Below are 14,516 nucleotides of genomic sequence, written 5' to 3' on the forward strand. Positions count from 1 at the left end.
TCACTCGAGACTACTTAAAAACTCCCTACCGTTAATTTTTGTTAACTTCCGTTATTTGAGTTAAACGCACCGTTTTACTTAAGTCCACCTCAGTAGAATTTTGTATCCTACGTGTTCACATTGGACACGTAGGATATAAAACTCACCGTTTTGGACCATCCAAAACGGTGAGTTTGGCTTAAAATTGAGGCCTTCTTCTTTGAAACTCTCAAGTTTTATACGGTCAAAATACAAGCCTTCCGATACACCTCAAGCGGCAACCCACCGACGCAGACGCCACCGACGCAGACCCCGCCGGCGACAGAACCCACCGAAGACAGAACCACCGGCGACAGAGGCCACCGGCGACAGTACCCACCGGTTAAATCACCCATTCCGGCGTCACTTTTCAGGCTAGGTTTCCGTCAAATCACAATATTTTGAATCGGAAAAATCTGGTTTCGACGAAGGTATTTTCCGAAATTTCTTTGTGGGTTTTGTTGATTGACTGAAATGGAAGCCTTTAATAGTTGTTTTTTTAATTTTTTTGTTGTGTTGGAAGCTTTTGGTTGAAACCTCATCCCCAACCTGTTGTTTGTCCAACATCTGTCGAATATTGCGATTTTGAGCCAATATTATTGTTGATTGGCAGTGGGTGTGGTCCACCTTGGTTGTGGTCCTGGAATGAGACAGTTGTTTTTTCGTGTGAACTGGCAAGTTGGTCAAGGGGGATTTTTTCATCTGTATAACTATTTATTTGATTTTTTTGCTTCTCTACTCAAATGGTGGATTGTCGAGGACATGAAAATAGGAATTCTTTGTGCATAGTTTACGCCAGCATCATCATGCTACAATTGAACAGTATTTTTTGAAATTTTGGTTTTTTTTTTTTTTTACCTAATAGTTCATGCCATACTTTTCTATGCATGTATTTGTTTTTAGGTCCTCCAATATTTTTGCCACCTTTTTAGTTGATAAGAAGAAAGGTCAATTACTGGAAGAAATGTTAATCATATTAGTATTAACATTTGGAAGAAAAGTATTTTTCAATGGAGAAAAAAGTGGTATTATTGTTGGGATATGATAGATTGTGGTTGGTTGGGTTTTGATGACGTCGTAAATTTTTTTAGGGAAGTTTCATCATTCTACAATTGAGCAGTATTATATACGTGGTTGGATGTTACGGCTAATTTCTTTTTATTGCATGTTTGATTACACTGCATATTTGCATGTTTGTAGGGAGCCGCCTATGCTCATATACCATCTCCAGCTACTACACTAACAACTTAGTATTGTTTAGATTACAAATTGAGCAGTACTATTTCTGCAGGGGAATCACATTTTAAACAATGTGATTATCTTTTGTTTAGGGTTTATGGTACATTTTTTTTCCCAGTATTGTTTAGATTACAAATTGAAGTGAGAATAATTTTTTGGGAAGCTTGATTTTATTTTTCTTTTATGATCTTGATTATTCTCTCACATGTCAGTTATATATTGTTAGGTTCATATTATAAGATGAACACGAGGAAGAAAGATTTCGGGATAGGATACAATGAAAGTGAATTCTACGATGGGAAGATGAAAAAGGTTTGTGAATTTTATTTAGTGAAACCCATTAGGGAACTGTGATTACTTCTAATAATTGTGGGTTTTACTGTAAAATGAACAGTCAATGTCGTCGGCATCTATAACATCATCGGTGAAAGAGGATATGGAACCTGTGCAGTGTAGGTGCGGACTTACAAGCCCAATTATAACATCCACTACTATAAAAAATCCTGGGAGGCGATTCTATGGGTGTGCTATGTATGACCGTAAAAAGGTATTTGAATTTGGATAATTTGGTTTTAACAAATAGTTATTACTTCGTACTTGTTCGTAATTATCAGATTTTTTTTGTGTAATTACAGAAAGTTGGCCAATGTCGTTTTTTCCAATGGTATGACGAAGAAACTTGTGCTCGCGGAAGGGAGGTCCTACCTGCGTTGTATAAACAAGTTCATTCCCTGAAATGTGAAGTGTCATTACTTAGGGGACAACTAAAGATCCAAACATATTTGTTGGTTTTTTTGTTGGTGATTTGTGTACTGTTGATTTGTCTAAGGTTGATGGGGCATTGAGGCATGAGAATGAGGCAATTAGATTATTATCAGTGGAATAGACTATCTATTTTGTTGTTGTCAAGGATATTGTTTACTGAGCTATGTTGTCCACGTGGATATATGGTTATGGCTTCTATGTAACAATTATGTAAAAATCCAGACGTAATTATCAGGTTGGCTGATTACTTTTTTGGAACAACTATTTTCATGCATTAGTTTTATTTGTATGCGGCGATTTATGATTATTTGTATGTTGCTCTTAAGTCTGAAATATTGAACCCTACAGTAGAATTTGCAGACAGAATTAATTTTATCCGTCCACTAATACAATCTGGAATTAGTAATTGCCATGACGAAATTCCAAAATATAATTCAATATACAACAGTGCACGTTTAATGCTTCATGAACAACATTGAATTTTACAAGCACATAAAGTCCCAAAATGAATCCCCCAATTGTTTTTTATATTACAAACATAAAACAAAAAAAGCCGACATATCACTTGATTATGAAATAGGTATACGGGAAAAAGGCAAAATCAAGAGATCTTGTAAGTGATAAATGTGATCATTGTGTGGCACCACTTCCTCGGCTTCTTAGTACACGTGTAGCCCTACGTGTACTACCATGATGTGATGATTCCGCTGCTGCTTCCGCCTGTGGTTCATGTTGGGATTCAAAGAATGCGTTAACAAAAATAATAATTAAGACAAATTAAAAAAAAAAAAAAAACCGGAAATCATTGTGAATATTACAAATTAAGCACAAGTATATGAGTTTTTTAAGTGCAAAAAAAAACCGCAGACTAATTTACTAAATTACAACACCAATTTCAGCAAACTTTTAGATACTAGGGGGCAGCTATGGAATCATCGGGAAATAAGAGTTTTCTTAATAAAAAAAAAAAAAAACTTGAATTTTACCTGTGACTGAGTAGCCCTACGTGTACGTACACTTGGCTGTGATGACCCGGGGGCTTCTACCTCTGCCTGTCGTTCATGTTGGGATCCAAAAAATGCGTTAAAAAAAAAAAAGGGAATGATCGTGAAATAAGAGTTTTCTTAATCACAAAAAAACTTGGATTTTACCTGTGACTGAGTAGCCCTACGTGTACGTACACTTGGCTGTGATGACCCGGGGGCCTCTACCTCTGCCTGTCGTTCATGTTGGGATCCAAAAAATGCGTTAAAAAAAAGGAAAAGATTATGAAGCATTTCCAAATAATTATTATATTACTTCTACAAACACTTCTTTAAATAGACAATTTTCTAATAGAAATCAAAGATTAAAGCACCCTCCTTAACCTTAAACTTAAAGCACCCTCCCAAACTTCCAGCTTAGAGTTAGCTCCCATTACTTATTGATTATATTTTTTTGATAACTAGAGTTAGCTTCTATTATAGTATCATCAATGTTTTCTGAAAAAATGCATACACCATCGGACCTTATCCTAAATAGCTATACTGAGTTCATCCATTACATAAGCAAAGACAAAATCACATCTCAATAACCAGTTTCTATTATAGTAAACTTAGCTTTTTTTTATAACAAGGATTATTGCTGGAGATGCAGAGCAAAATTAAAAGTTACAAGCCAACAACAGGACAAACCAATATTAAGTTATACCTTTTGGTTTTTCCTCATTTTAGAATGACAAGTAATATATATATTTTTCATTTTTTTGACAGCCGTAGAATTGAAGAACTTGGTGACAATATTGGGAATTAATGATGTGGGACACTTGTATGGTGATGACTTAGGACAATCCATTGGTCGCCACATACACTTTACAATGCTGTAGCTCAAAGCAGCTTATTGAATGCACTTCACACTAACCCAAATTCGAGCTTAATTTAATTGAAATATACCATAATCTCAACCAGAATTGTGAATAGTACCCACCACCAATTTTAGCAAACTTTCATATATTAGTGAGCAGCTATGGAATCATTAGGAAATAAGAGTTTTCTTAATAAAAAAAAAAAACTTGAATTTTACCTGTGACTGAGTAGCCCTACGTGTACGTACACTTGGCTGTGATGGTCCGTGGGCTTCTGCTTCTGGGTGGGGTTGAGCTTGTGATCCCTACAATAATTTAACCAAACATTCAGACAAATACCAACAATAATTATTATATTACTTGTACAATAATAATTAAGTTAACAAATTTTGGAATATGAACCTTATGTTGTAAAATGTATTTGTTTTACCTGTGCTTGAGTAGCATCTTTTTTCGGCTTATATTTCTTCGGTTTCCACCTCTTCCGGTCTGGGTTCAAAGGTAAATGACAACCTTTATAATTATGCCCTAAACCCCCACAATTTCCACATTTAACAATATATCCACTACGGGTTAGCTTGTAGGGGTTAGTTGGCTCATCCACAGCCTTTCGCCTACTAATCTTTGGTCGACCAGGAGCCCTTCTAATGATAGGTGGCTGGATTTCATCGCATGGATCATCAGCTGGCCATGTCTGTGGACCTTCCATGCCATACACTCGAGCTGCATATCCTTGCATATACTTGTCCATCTTGTAATAATCATCCAAATAATCCTCTGGTTTTTGTTTATGCATGTAAATTGCAGCACAAGCATGTGAGCAAGGGATCCCACTCACCTGCCATCTTCCACATGTGCATGTGCGATGATCTAACCGGACTAAACGCCGTGGCTCGTATATGTCCTCGATCTCAAACTCCAACTCATTCTGCCACCGACTAATACAATTCCTTGCATCACTTTTTGACCTCTCCAATTTTTTCTGGTGCGTCAACCGGATTCCATTCCTTTTCTGCTGGAAGCGTGCCATTATTTGCAGACGAATTTCTTCAAGCATAGTCAGTATAGGCTTAATCCTAGCTTCCTTAATCCACGCGTTGAAGCTCTCGGCCAAGTTGTTTAATAACATATCACTTTTGGTTTGGCAGTTGAAAGCATGTCTGGACCATGATGCCTTCGGTACACCACTAAGGTAATCGTGTGCACCTTTATCCATTGACAATATATTCTGCATGTGATGGTCAAACGCATAAACATTGGCTGCACGTGCAGCCCCCCACAACTCATCCTTCATAGCTTTCCCGGTGTAGCCTTTCGCTTTGAGGTTCGCATGTAGATGCCGAACACAAAAGCGATGCTCAGCATGTGGCAACATAGCCTCAAATGCAATTCCAAGCCCCTACATACATAAATTTATGTTAAATTATATGGAACAACATAAAGGAATAAAAGGAATAAAATAACACAATAAGAACATAAATAGTATTTTACACTAAATACCTTCTGTCTGTCAGACATTATAGTCCAACCAAGTCCACCTTCTGGCCCGCATAAGTCCTCCAATAAAATGGCAATGAACCACTACCATGAATCTCTTGTCTCTGCCTCAGCCACAGCAATTGCAATGGGGAACATGTCGTCGTTGCCATCCTTGCCTATGGCACACAACAATTGCCCCCCATATTCCCCCTTTAGATGACAAGCATCTAAACAAATTATGGGCCGACAACCATGTCTGAACCCCTTCTTACATGCATCAAGACAAATATACATCCACTGAAAGAATACTCCATCTCTGTGTACAAAAGCACTACTACCAGGGTTCGTACTGAGTATTGCCATTGCGTATCTCCGTGTGAGGCGATATTGCTTAGAGTGCCTACCAAAAACTTGATGCAATGCCTCCTTCTTCGCTCTATAGCAACGGTCAATAGGAACATCGATGTTAAGGTCTCTCTTCACCCTCTGTTTCAATGCATATGGTGTCCACGTGGGGTCATCCTTGAAGTCCCTCTTATAAGCACGAACAAGATACTCAACATCGCATCTGGAGTTTTCGTACTGATTACCACAAATATGAACCGGGTAGTACGTCTTAATTTGAAAAGAAGTCCTGGTAGCATCGGTAGAGGCATGAATCCTCCATGAGCAATGGTCTAATTTACAGACTGCACTCACCCTACTCGTGTCATTGTGCTTGTAGTTGTAATCAAACCCTTTCTGCACAGCATGCGTCTTCAGTGCCATCTTGAAGGAACTTGAATCTGCAAATTGATCCCCAAGCTCAAACGTCACTGGAATCTTCAAGTCATGTTTCAGATTGAACTGTCTATACCGCTTCCTTTTTTTTCCAACCTCGGCAGCATCACTTTCTTGCAAACTTGCAAGACCATCACTTTCATCATCAGATTCCTCTTCCCCAAAATCGGCTCCTTTATCACCTATGTTAATGTCAACTTTTTCCCACCATTTGGACGTCCCATCCTTCTCTTTATTGACCTCAGCAGCATCATAGAAAAGGTCCTCATCCTCGCCATCGGTTGCTTCGAAGTCAGTCAACAACTCCTTGATAACTTCATCAATATCCTCTTCCACTTTCTTCTTCCGTGGCCTACCACCACGTCCACTTTTTTTTTTACCAGTTTTGGACACGGTGTCCGCACCAACATTCTGATTGTCTTCCTCGTCCTGTAAAACCGGTTGAGCAACCCGTCTTCTTCTTCTTCTTCTACGTACTGAAAAATATATACAAATAAATTAAAATAAAAAACCTAAAACAAAAGAATCAACTAATAAAAACCATAAATAATTGTGACAACATAAGAGTCCAACTCAATTTCAATTTCTATGTACCTCCTCGGCTGGTGGTCGGTTGCCCGCTTGGTTTCTTGGATGGCGTAACAGAACGGGCAGCCTTAGTTTTAACTCGGGGGCTTTTGAAATGTTTTGATTGAGAATGTCCACCTTCTCCACCTTGTCCTTGTACATCTCCATCTTCACGTGCAGCATTAGGTATGTCCTCCATCCCTAAAAGAAACAATCAAATTTGTTGTTAGTCATTCGGGAAGGGAAGGCTAAGTGCTCTCATGATATATTATTTGAAAAAACAATTAAGTTAACAAATAAGAAATAAGTATACTACCTTCAGCACGGGGTATTTCATCCACCCCGTCACCTTCTCCATCTCCATCATGAAGGGGAGGCCTAGGTATCTCACCCACCCCGCCACCACCTTCTGCATCTCCATCATGACGGGGAGCCCTAGGTATCTCACCCACCCCGCCACCACCTTCTCCATCTCCGTCATGCTGGGCAGTATTAGGTATCTCACCCACCCCGCTACCACCTTCTCCATGTTGTCCTTCAACAGCTTCAAGAAATAAATGCTCATCTACTATTATAGCACTGTCCACCATAAGTTCAACGTATAAATGAACATCTTGTGCTCTGTACTCATCCATAATATTTACAAAATCTACAACGTCTGCATCACTATTTAAAGATATCACTTGATTATGTGGACCATCACCGACATTATACCAACATCTAACGTCGCTCATGTATCCTAAGTCACGAACCAACTCTTTGACTTCCCACATACTAAAATAGTCAACATCATAGCCTTTCACTTCATGGACGTCGCCACCAACGTAGTTAAATGGGGTATGGGTCATTGTTCCACCGTGGTGCATGATTATATTGACAGCCATATCTGTAAACATATAAACGAGTGTAAGAAAAAATATAAAAGAGTGTAAGAAAAAATATTTGTCAATACAAGAAAACACAAAAAACAATAATATCTATCTATTGCATGAAATGAAATGATTTAATGATATATATATATATATCATTAAAAATTATACATGCATGTTTTGGACTCAAGATGCCCAACTTAAGCTGATTTTGGAAGTTAGGTTGACATAGTTGGCAACCATTCAATTGGGAAAAAAAGACAAAACATAATAGTAATAATAAACATATACTTTTGCACATGCATGTTATAGGTGCAAAGTGCACTTTTCGCTCATTGTTATATGTGGAAAGCTCAACAAATGCATACAATACATGTAAAAAATTTATCTTTCTATAAGAACCATTAACCTATTCAATGCCTTAAATTATGCAAAAATTCATCAATATACGTAAAAGATGCAGGTTTAAGTTACATTTGCTACTTAATAACTTTCCATAGGATCACTATTTTGCCAAAGTCACCATTACATTATATTAATATACATGTCCATCATGCTTGCTAAATATTAAGAGAATGAGAGATTAGAAACTGTCTAATCTGGAAATGTTAAAGATAAAGTTTCTTTAAAAAGAATTTTAAACAAGCTTATAAATAAATAAGTTTTAGATTATAGTAAATCCCACCAGATTGACATGAAATTTACCATGCACAATAGCATGGAGGGCATGTAATCCAAGAAAGTAGTTGAATATAGGTACAATTATATACACTTGTGAGCGTGAGAGATTAAATCTCATATTGGAAAGCTATCACAAGAGGATATAGACAATTTATCCTAGAAGACAGCTCATGAGATAATAAAACCTTCTGTTTAAGGCAAAATGTGGTTGAGCTAACTACTAAAGGAAAACATTTTTAAATATAAAGAACAGTATATATATATATATATATATACCATCTTCAAATTACTATTTCATTATCAATGCCTCATCCAAATTAAATCCCATAATAAAATAACAGATAAATTAAACACCAAATTTGACTTCTACAAATTCAGAACATCAATCCACTTCTAGAATGAGCACGGTGAGTTGTATATTGAGCAAGTTGAGTTGTACATTAAATGGAAGGAAATTAAGCCCCACAGAAAAAAATTGATAGAATCCCTTCTGCCTAACACGACAAAATCCCCCTTGACCAAACCTGCCAGTGCACACGACACAACAACTGTCTCATTCCAGGACCACAACCAAGGTGGACCACACCCACTGCCAATCAACACTAATATTGGCTCAAAAGTGCAATATTCGACAGATGTTGGACAAAAAACAAGTTGCGGATGGGGACAGATGTTGGACAAAAAACAGGTTGGGGATGGGGTTTCGACCAAATGCTTCCAACACAACAAAAAAATTCAAAAAACAACTATTAAAGGCTTCCATTTCAGTCAATCAACAAAACCCACAAAGAAATTTCGGAAAATACCTTCGTCGAAACCAGATTTTTTCCGATTCAAAATATTGTGATTTGACGGAAACCTAGCCGGAAAAGTGACGCCGAAATGGGTGATTTAACCGGTGGGTACTGTCGCCGGTGGCCGGTGGTTCTGTCTCCGGTGGGTCCTGTCGCCGGCGGGGTCTGCGTCGGTGGCGTCTGCGTCGGTGGGTTGCCGCTTGAGGTGTATCGGGAGGCTGGTATTGTGACCGTATGAAACTTGAGGGTTTCAAAAAATAAGCCCTCAAGTTTAAGCCAAACTCACCGTTTTGGACCAAAACGGTGAGTTTTATATCCTACGTGTCCAATGTGAACACGTAGGATACAAAATTCTACTGAGGTGGACTTAAGTAAAACGGTGCGTTTAACTCAAATAACGGAAGTTAACAAAAATTAACGGTAAGGAGTTTTTAAGTAGTCTCGAGTGACCCAGGGATTAAATTTCCGAAAAAAAATACCCAGGGAGTTTTTAAAAAAAGCGCGTTTACCTAAGGATTTTAGATATGATTTCCCTAATAACAACAACCACTGAGTGACATATATAGACGGTGATGACCAAACATCTGAGTGCACCAGTACCAAAGGTGAGGATGACCCTTGAAGAAGGAGCATAAGGCAGCTGTTTGGCCATGCCATACTGACAGAATTCACAAACAGTTAATATCAAATCTTTCACTTTCTTCCCTTCTAAGAAAAAAAGTGATTGAGTATATCGGCGAGTTAAAAAACTAATTTGCTACACTGGTAGGTAGGGCCGGTTCGATTTTAATATTTTAATATTAATTAAATAATATTTATTTTGAATTAATATTATTTTTTTATTCAAAAATCATTCTTCTCACTTTTGAGATTTAAAATTATTAATTTTATTCAAAATCATTCTTATTGCCTATAACAAATTTATGATTAGATTAAAATAAATTTTAAAAATAGAACCGTAAAGAAATATTGTGTAGAAACCAAGGAAATATATTTAGGCTTATGCAAGTTCAGTGAACCTATACGAGATTAGTACACTAGTACTGAAACTTAAGGTTTACTTCAGGTTGAGATGCTCTTCTAGTGGTGTTAGCTATTAATAACCCTTCCCTTTTCTCTTCTTGGATTTTTGCTAATTGTATTTCTGATATTAGTGTAGTTTTAGCTCCTTTTCAAAGTTGGAATGCTTTGAAGGTTTCACGTAGTGCCAACTTTAGGGCACATGCTCTAGCTAAATGGGCCGCTTCCCATCTTGTTTTTGGAAGCATTCCCACAGGATCGCCTATTCTCTCTTCCATCCGGATCAGAAATGGGAAAGATCCTCCCCTGTAGTCATTTTCCTTCATTCAATTAGAAAAAAAAAAAAAAAAAAAAAAGGTTTACTTGGGTTTGTTGCATCAGAACCCTCTCTCTCTCTCTCTCTCTATAGTGAGTATGGCTATATGTTTATTAGTGTTTACAGACAAGTTTTTATTTTTATTTTATTTTTAATTTAATTTAATTTAATTTATATTTTTATAAAGCTAAGAATAGCTTTATATATATATATATATATATATATATATGTGTGTGTGTGTGTGTGGGGTAAACCTACTTATTTTGACAAAATACGAAGTACTGAAAGTAAATAAATAACTAAAAGAAGAAAGAAAGAGAGTGATTCACTACAAAAAATGATGTTTTTTTACGTGGCAAACAGTAACCTACCTTTTGTCACGTCAATAATTATTAACGTGGCAAAAGTGGTACGAGAATAATTATTTTATTGATGTGTTGAATGCGCCACGTCAATATTTAATTAGTGACAAGGCACATTCTACACGTCAAGAAATAACGTGTCAAATATTGCCACATTACTAAATTTAAATTCAATTTAATTTTTAAAAAAATTTCATATTTAAATAATTTAATATAGTGACGTGGTAACTATCATTGGCTGAGTAGTTTGATATTGATGGTTAAATGATTGACGCCAGAGTTTATTGACGGTGAAATAAATGGCACGCCGGAGCACGACGCGGGCATAATGACACGCCAAGATTTATTGACGTGTTAAATAACACGTCAATAAATACTGACGTGTCATTCCGCCACGTCAGTAAATATTGACGTGCCATTTTGACACGTCAATAAATATTGACGCATCATTTTAACAAGTAAATAAATATTGACGTGTCATTTTTACCCGTCAATAAATTATTGACGTGCCATTTTAACACGTCATTATTTATTGACGTGCCATTGTTTCACACGTTAAAAAGTAATAATAAAAATTATGTATTTAAATAAAAAAATTAACAATTAATAAAAATTAATAACAAAATAATGATTAATGATTAATAACAATTTGACATGCAGAAATTCCCTCCAAACCGGTATGGAGGAAATATCTTCTAACCCATATAAAATAGTGTCAAGTGTTAATAACAATTTAGCCCCCCAAATTACCAACCATTTCTATTTTAGCAACCTAATGTGCAAAAAGTGATAAAGTACCCCTTCAAACTACCAAAAAATTACAATTTGATCAGTCTGTTAATCAATACCATCAAATTGGATGGAAAATGCAAAACAACGTCCTAAAAATGAAAAATGACCTTTAAAAAAAAAAAAATTCAATTAAAACAATGTGATAAAGTACCCCTTCAAACTACCAAAAAATTACAATTTGATCAATCCGTTAGTCAATACCATCAAATTGGATGAAAAATGCAAAACAACGTCCTAAAAATGAAAAATGACCTTTAAAAAAAAAAATCAATTAAAAAAATGTCCTAAAAAACGACGTCGTTTGAAAAAAATAAAGAAAAGAAAGTTGCTTTTTGGGTGTGCCACCCCATAGAGCCATGGTGGCGGCAATGGTCGTGGTGGAAGGGCCACCCCTAGGCCTGTAGGGTGGCTGCTCAGCCACCCCCACAGGCCATGGGGTGGCCGCTGAGCCACCCCCAACAACTGCTTGATTTGTGTTGCAGCAGCACAAACCTAGGCACACTGTTTCTTCCAGGGCCATTAGTGGGCCCCGACCTTGAGAGTTGCAGCAAAAACCAACCCCCTTCAATTTATCACCGCCTTAATTTAATTTGCTTGTGTATACAAGGATGTAGGAGGTGCTTTAATTCACGCCGCACAATGATTGTATGGAAGCCACTCGTCATGAAATGGGTAGATGTAGAAACCTGGCCAAACCAAACCAATGGCTGTGTGAAAGACTTTCGCTCCACGTACAACCCACCCTTTTTCCCCCATTTGTTGTCACTTTCTCTCTGGTTTTCCGTCCATTGCATGTGCCTCTCAAATGATTTGTCCCTCCATCCACTAACATATCTGCTTTTACACTATTCTTTTTCCATAATCTAATTTCCAGATGCACGTGATTTTTTTTTTTTTTTTTTTTTCTTTTTCTGATGCATTTTTCAAATTGATTATTTTTTTAAAAGGGTATTTTAGTAACTTAACCTTGCCAAAACGACGTAGTTTTAAATTTTTCATCCTATTTGACGGTAATGACTAACATAGTGGTCAAATTGCAACTATTTAGTAGTTTGAGAGGCTACTTTATCACTTTTAGAACATGAAGGAACTAAAATGAAAATGACTGGTAGTTTGGAAGGCTAAATTATATTTTTCCCTAAATTTAATCTAGATTTCCTCCATACCGGTTTGGAGAAAATTCATGTCCATAACAATTAATAATTAATAACAAAATTTAATTGCTATGTGTATAATGATTATTGTAATTAATTTCATTGTTTCCTCCACATGCATTGATTTTTTACTTCGAATTTATATACATTAAGGCCTTTCACAATATACGAAAACTTCACATGCATTGATTATTTTTACTTCGAAATTAATCCTACTTGTTTATACGACCTTTCATATATATATATATAGCTAACTAGGGTACGTATAGGACAAAGTTTTCCTCCAAACTGGATTGGAGGAATTCCCTTCAACCTAATCTATAAAAGTGACATGTGTCCCATGAACATGTGAAATGTATATGTTTTTCTAATAGCAGGGACAAAGTTGAAATAAATTTTATTAAAAACTCATGTGCATCTTACATGTTATTAAAAAAAGGGACACATATCATTTTTATAGATTAGGTTGAAGGAAATTCCTCCAACCCAGTTTGGAGGAAAACTTTGTCCGTACGTATATATGTTAGTTGAAATAATTAGCAAGCTTCGAACCTATCTAGCTAGCTATAGCTGTTAAGTATATATATATATCATAGGGTAAATATACCTTTCATGGACTATCAAAAAATCAAGTGATATAAGAGGCACTTTTTATTTATTTCTTTTCAAAAATTAAATAGTTAATTAGTAGCTAGCTAGGTTTTATAAAACTTAATTACCAATTAAATAATTAAGTACTTACCATATACAATTAGCTGTGTTTTAATTATGGCAATTACTATAATTAAAAACCGGACTAATTATGGTAAGTTAACTAAATAATTAACTTACCGTAATTATAGTAGCTTACCATAATTAATTAGCTAGGTTAAAAACATATATAGCTATTTATGGTAACTAAGTTAGGTAATTATTTTAATTAATCAGCCATTTTCATGTGGCACGTTAGCCCATTTCTGACATGCTACATGTGGCACGCCAAAAATTCTTGACGTGTCACATGTTGACACGTCAAGAATTTAGATCTGGCCACCGATCTCCATGCAAGCTCCTTTTCTTTCCTTTTCCCTCTTCTTTCTTCCTCCTCCCGCGTGTAGCTCGCACTGCTCCTCCCTTCTCAACGATTTTTTCATCGCCGGCCACCCAATATTCCTCCTCCATCGCTGCACATGTCTCCCGCTCCATCTCACAGTACTCACTCACTCTCTCACCCGCTCCAGCTCGCTCTCTCTCTCTGTAATGGCCAGACGCCGTACGTCTTTGTTCGTCCTCACCGTCGCTGTCTTCGTCTATGGCGGTTCCCCGGCCTCAATTTCTCCATCTCCGACTGCAGCTTCTCCGCCGATTGGGTATATATATATGTTTTAAATTTATTTATGTGTTTATTTTATTTATTTATGATAATTTGGATGCAAATATATGTTTTTTAAATTTATTTTTTTTATATGTTTATATATATGTTTTATATTGTATTAATATATGTTTGGAAGCATTATATGTTTATATGTTTTAAATTTAGGGTTAAATACTAAATTAGTCCCTAGGGTTTCACAACTTTATTTTTTCCCCCCTGGGTTTTCATTTTTATCACAGGAGGTCCCTGTGGTTTTGATAAGTGACCAAATTAGTCCATCCGTTAGTTGACCGTTAGTTGACCGTTAAACTGGACACGTGGACCAATCAGACGTCGACACGTGGCACATATATTAATTTTTTTTAATTAAAAAAAATGTTTTTTTTTAATTAAAAAAAATATATTAAAAAAAAAGAAAAAGAAACTGGGGGTGGCCGAGGCAATTTGGGGGTGAAACCACCCCCGATACCCACTGGGGGTGGC

General features: G+C 36.4%; 2 protein-coding genes across 2 annotated transcripts; one reads left to right on the top strand and one right to left on the bottom strand.

Moving 5' to 3' along the window:
- Positions 1-1,556: 1,556 nt before the first annotated feature.
- On the top strand, positions 1,557-2,111 carry LOC132163300 (uncharacterized). The gene is made up of 3 exons (XM_059573537.1): positions 1,557-1,569; positions 1,652-1,804; positions 1,893-2,111. The coding sequence occupies exons 1-3, from the start codon at positions 1,561-1,563 to the stop codon at positions 2,100-2,102; spliced, it is 372 nt and encodes a 123-aa protein (XP_059429520.1). The 5' UTR covers positions 1,557-1,560; the 3' UTR covers positions 2,103-2,111.
- Positions 2,112-3,639: 1,528 nt separating this feature from the next.
- LOC132162848 (uncharacterized) lies at positions 3,640-5,383 on the bottom strand. The gene is made up of 5 exons (XM_059573067.1): positions 5,366-5,383; positions 4,704-5,264; positions 4,296-4,616; positions 4,114-4,170; positions 3,640-3,645 (listed from the first exon to the last, which is right to left on the bottom strand). Exons 1-5 carry the CDS (start codon positions 5,381-5,383, stop codon positions 3,640-3,642), a joined length of 963 nt encoding a protein of 320 aa, XP_059429050.1.
- Positions 5,384-14,516: the final 9,133 nt, after the last annotated feature.

Source organism: Corylus avellana, chromosome ca10 (assembly GCF_901000735.1).
Source record: "Corylus avellana chromosome ca10, CavTom2PMs-1.0".
Taxonomy (NCBI): domain Eukaryota; kingdom Viridiplantae; phylum Streptophyta; class Magnoliopsida; order Fagales; family Betulaceae; genus Corylus; species Corylus avellana.

Excerpts from the sequence above, each read along its gene's own strand:
- LOC132163300 (XM_059573537.1), top strand. Across the intron at positions 1,805-1,892 it reads CTATGTATGACCGTAAAAAG|AAAGTTGGCCAATGTCGTTT; the intron begins GTATTTGAATTT and ends GTGTAATTACAG.
- LOC132162848 (XM_059573067.1), bottom strand. Across the intron at positions 4,617-4,703 it reads GCACATGTGGAAGATGGCAG|ATGGACAAGTATATGCAAGG; the intron begins GTGAGTGGGATC and ends GATTATTACAAG. Across the intron at positions 4,171-4,295 it reads AAGATGCTACTCAAGCACAG|GGATCACAAGCTCAACCCCA; the intron begins GTAAAACAAATA and ends AAATTATTGTAG.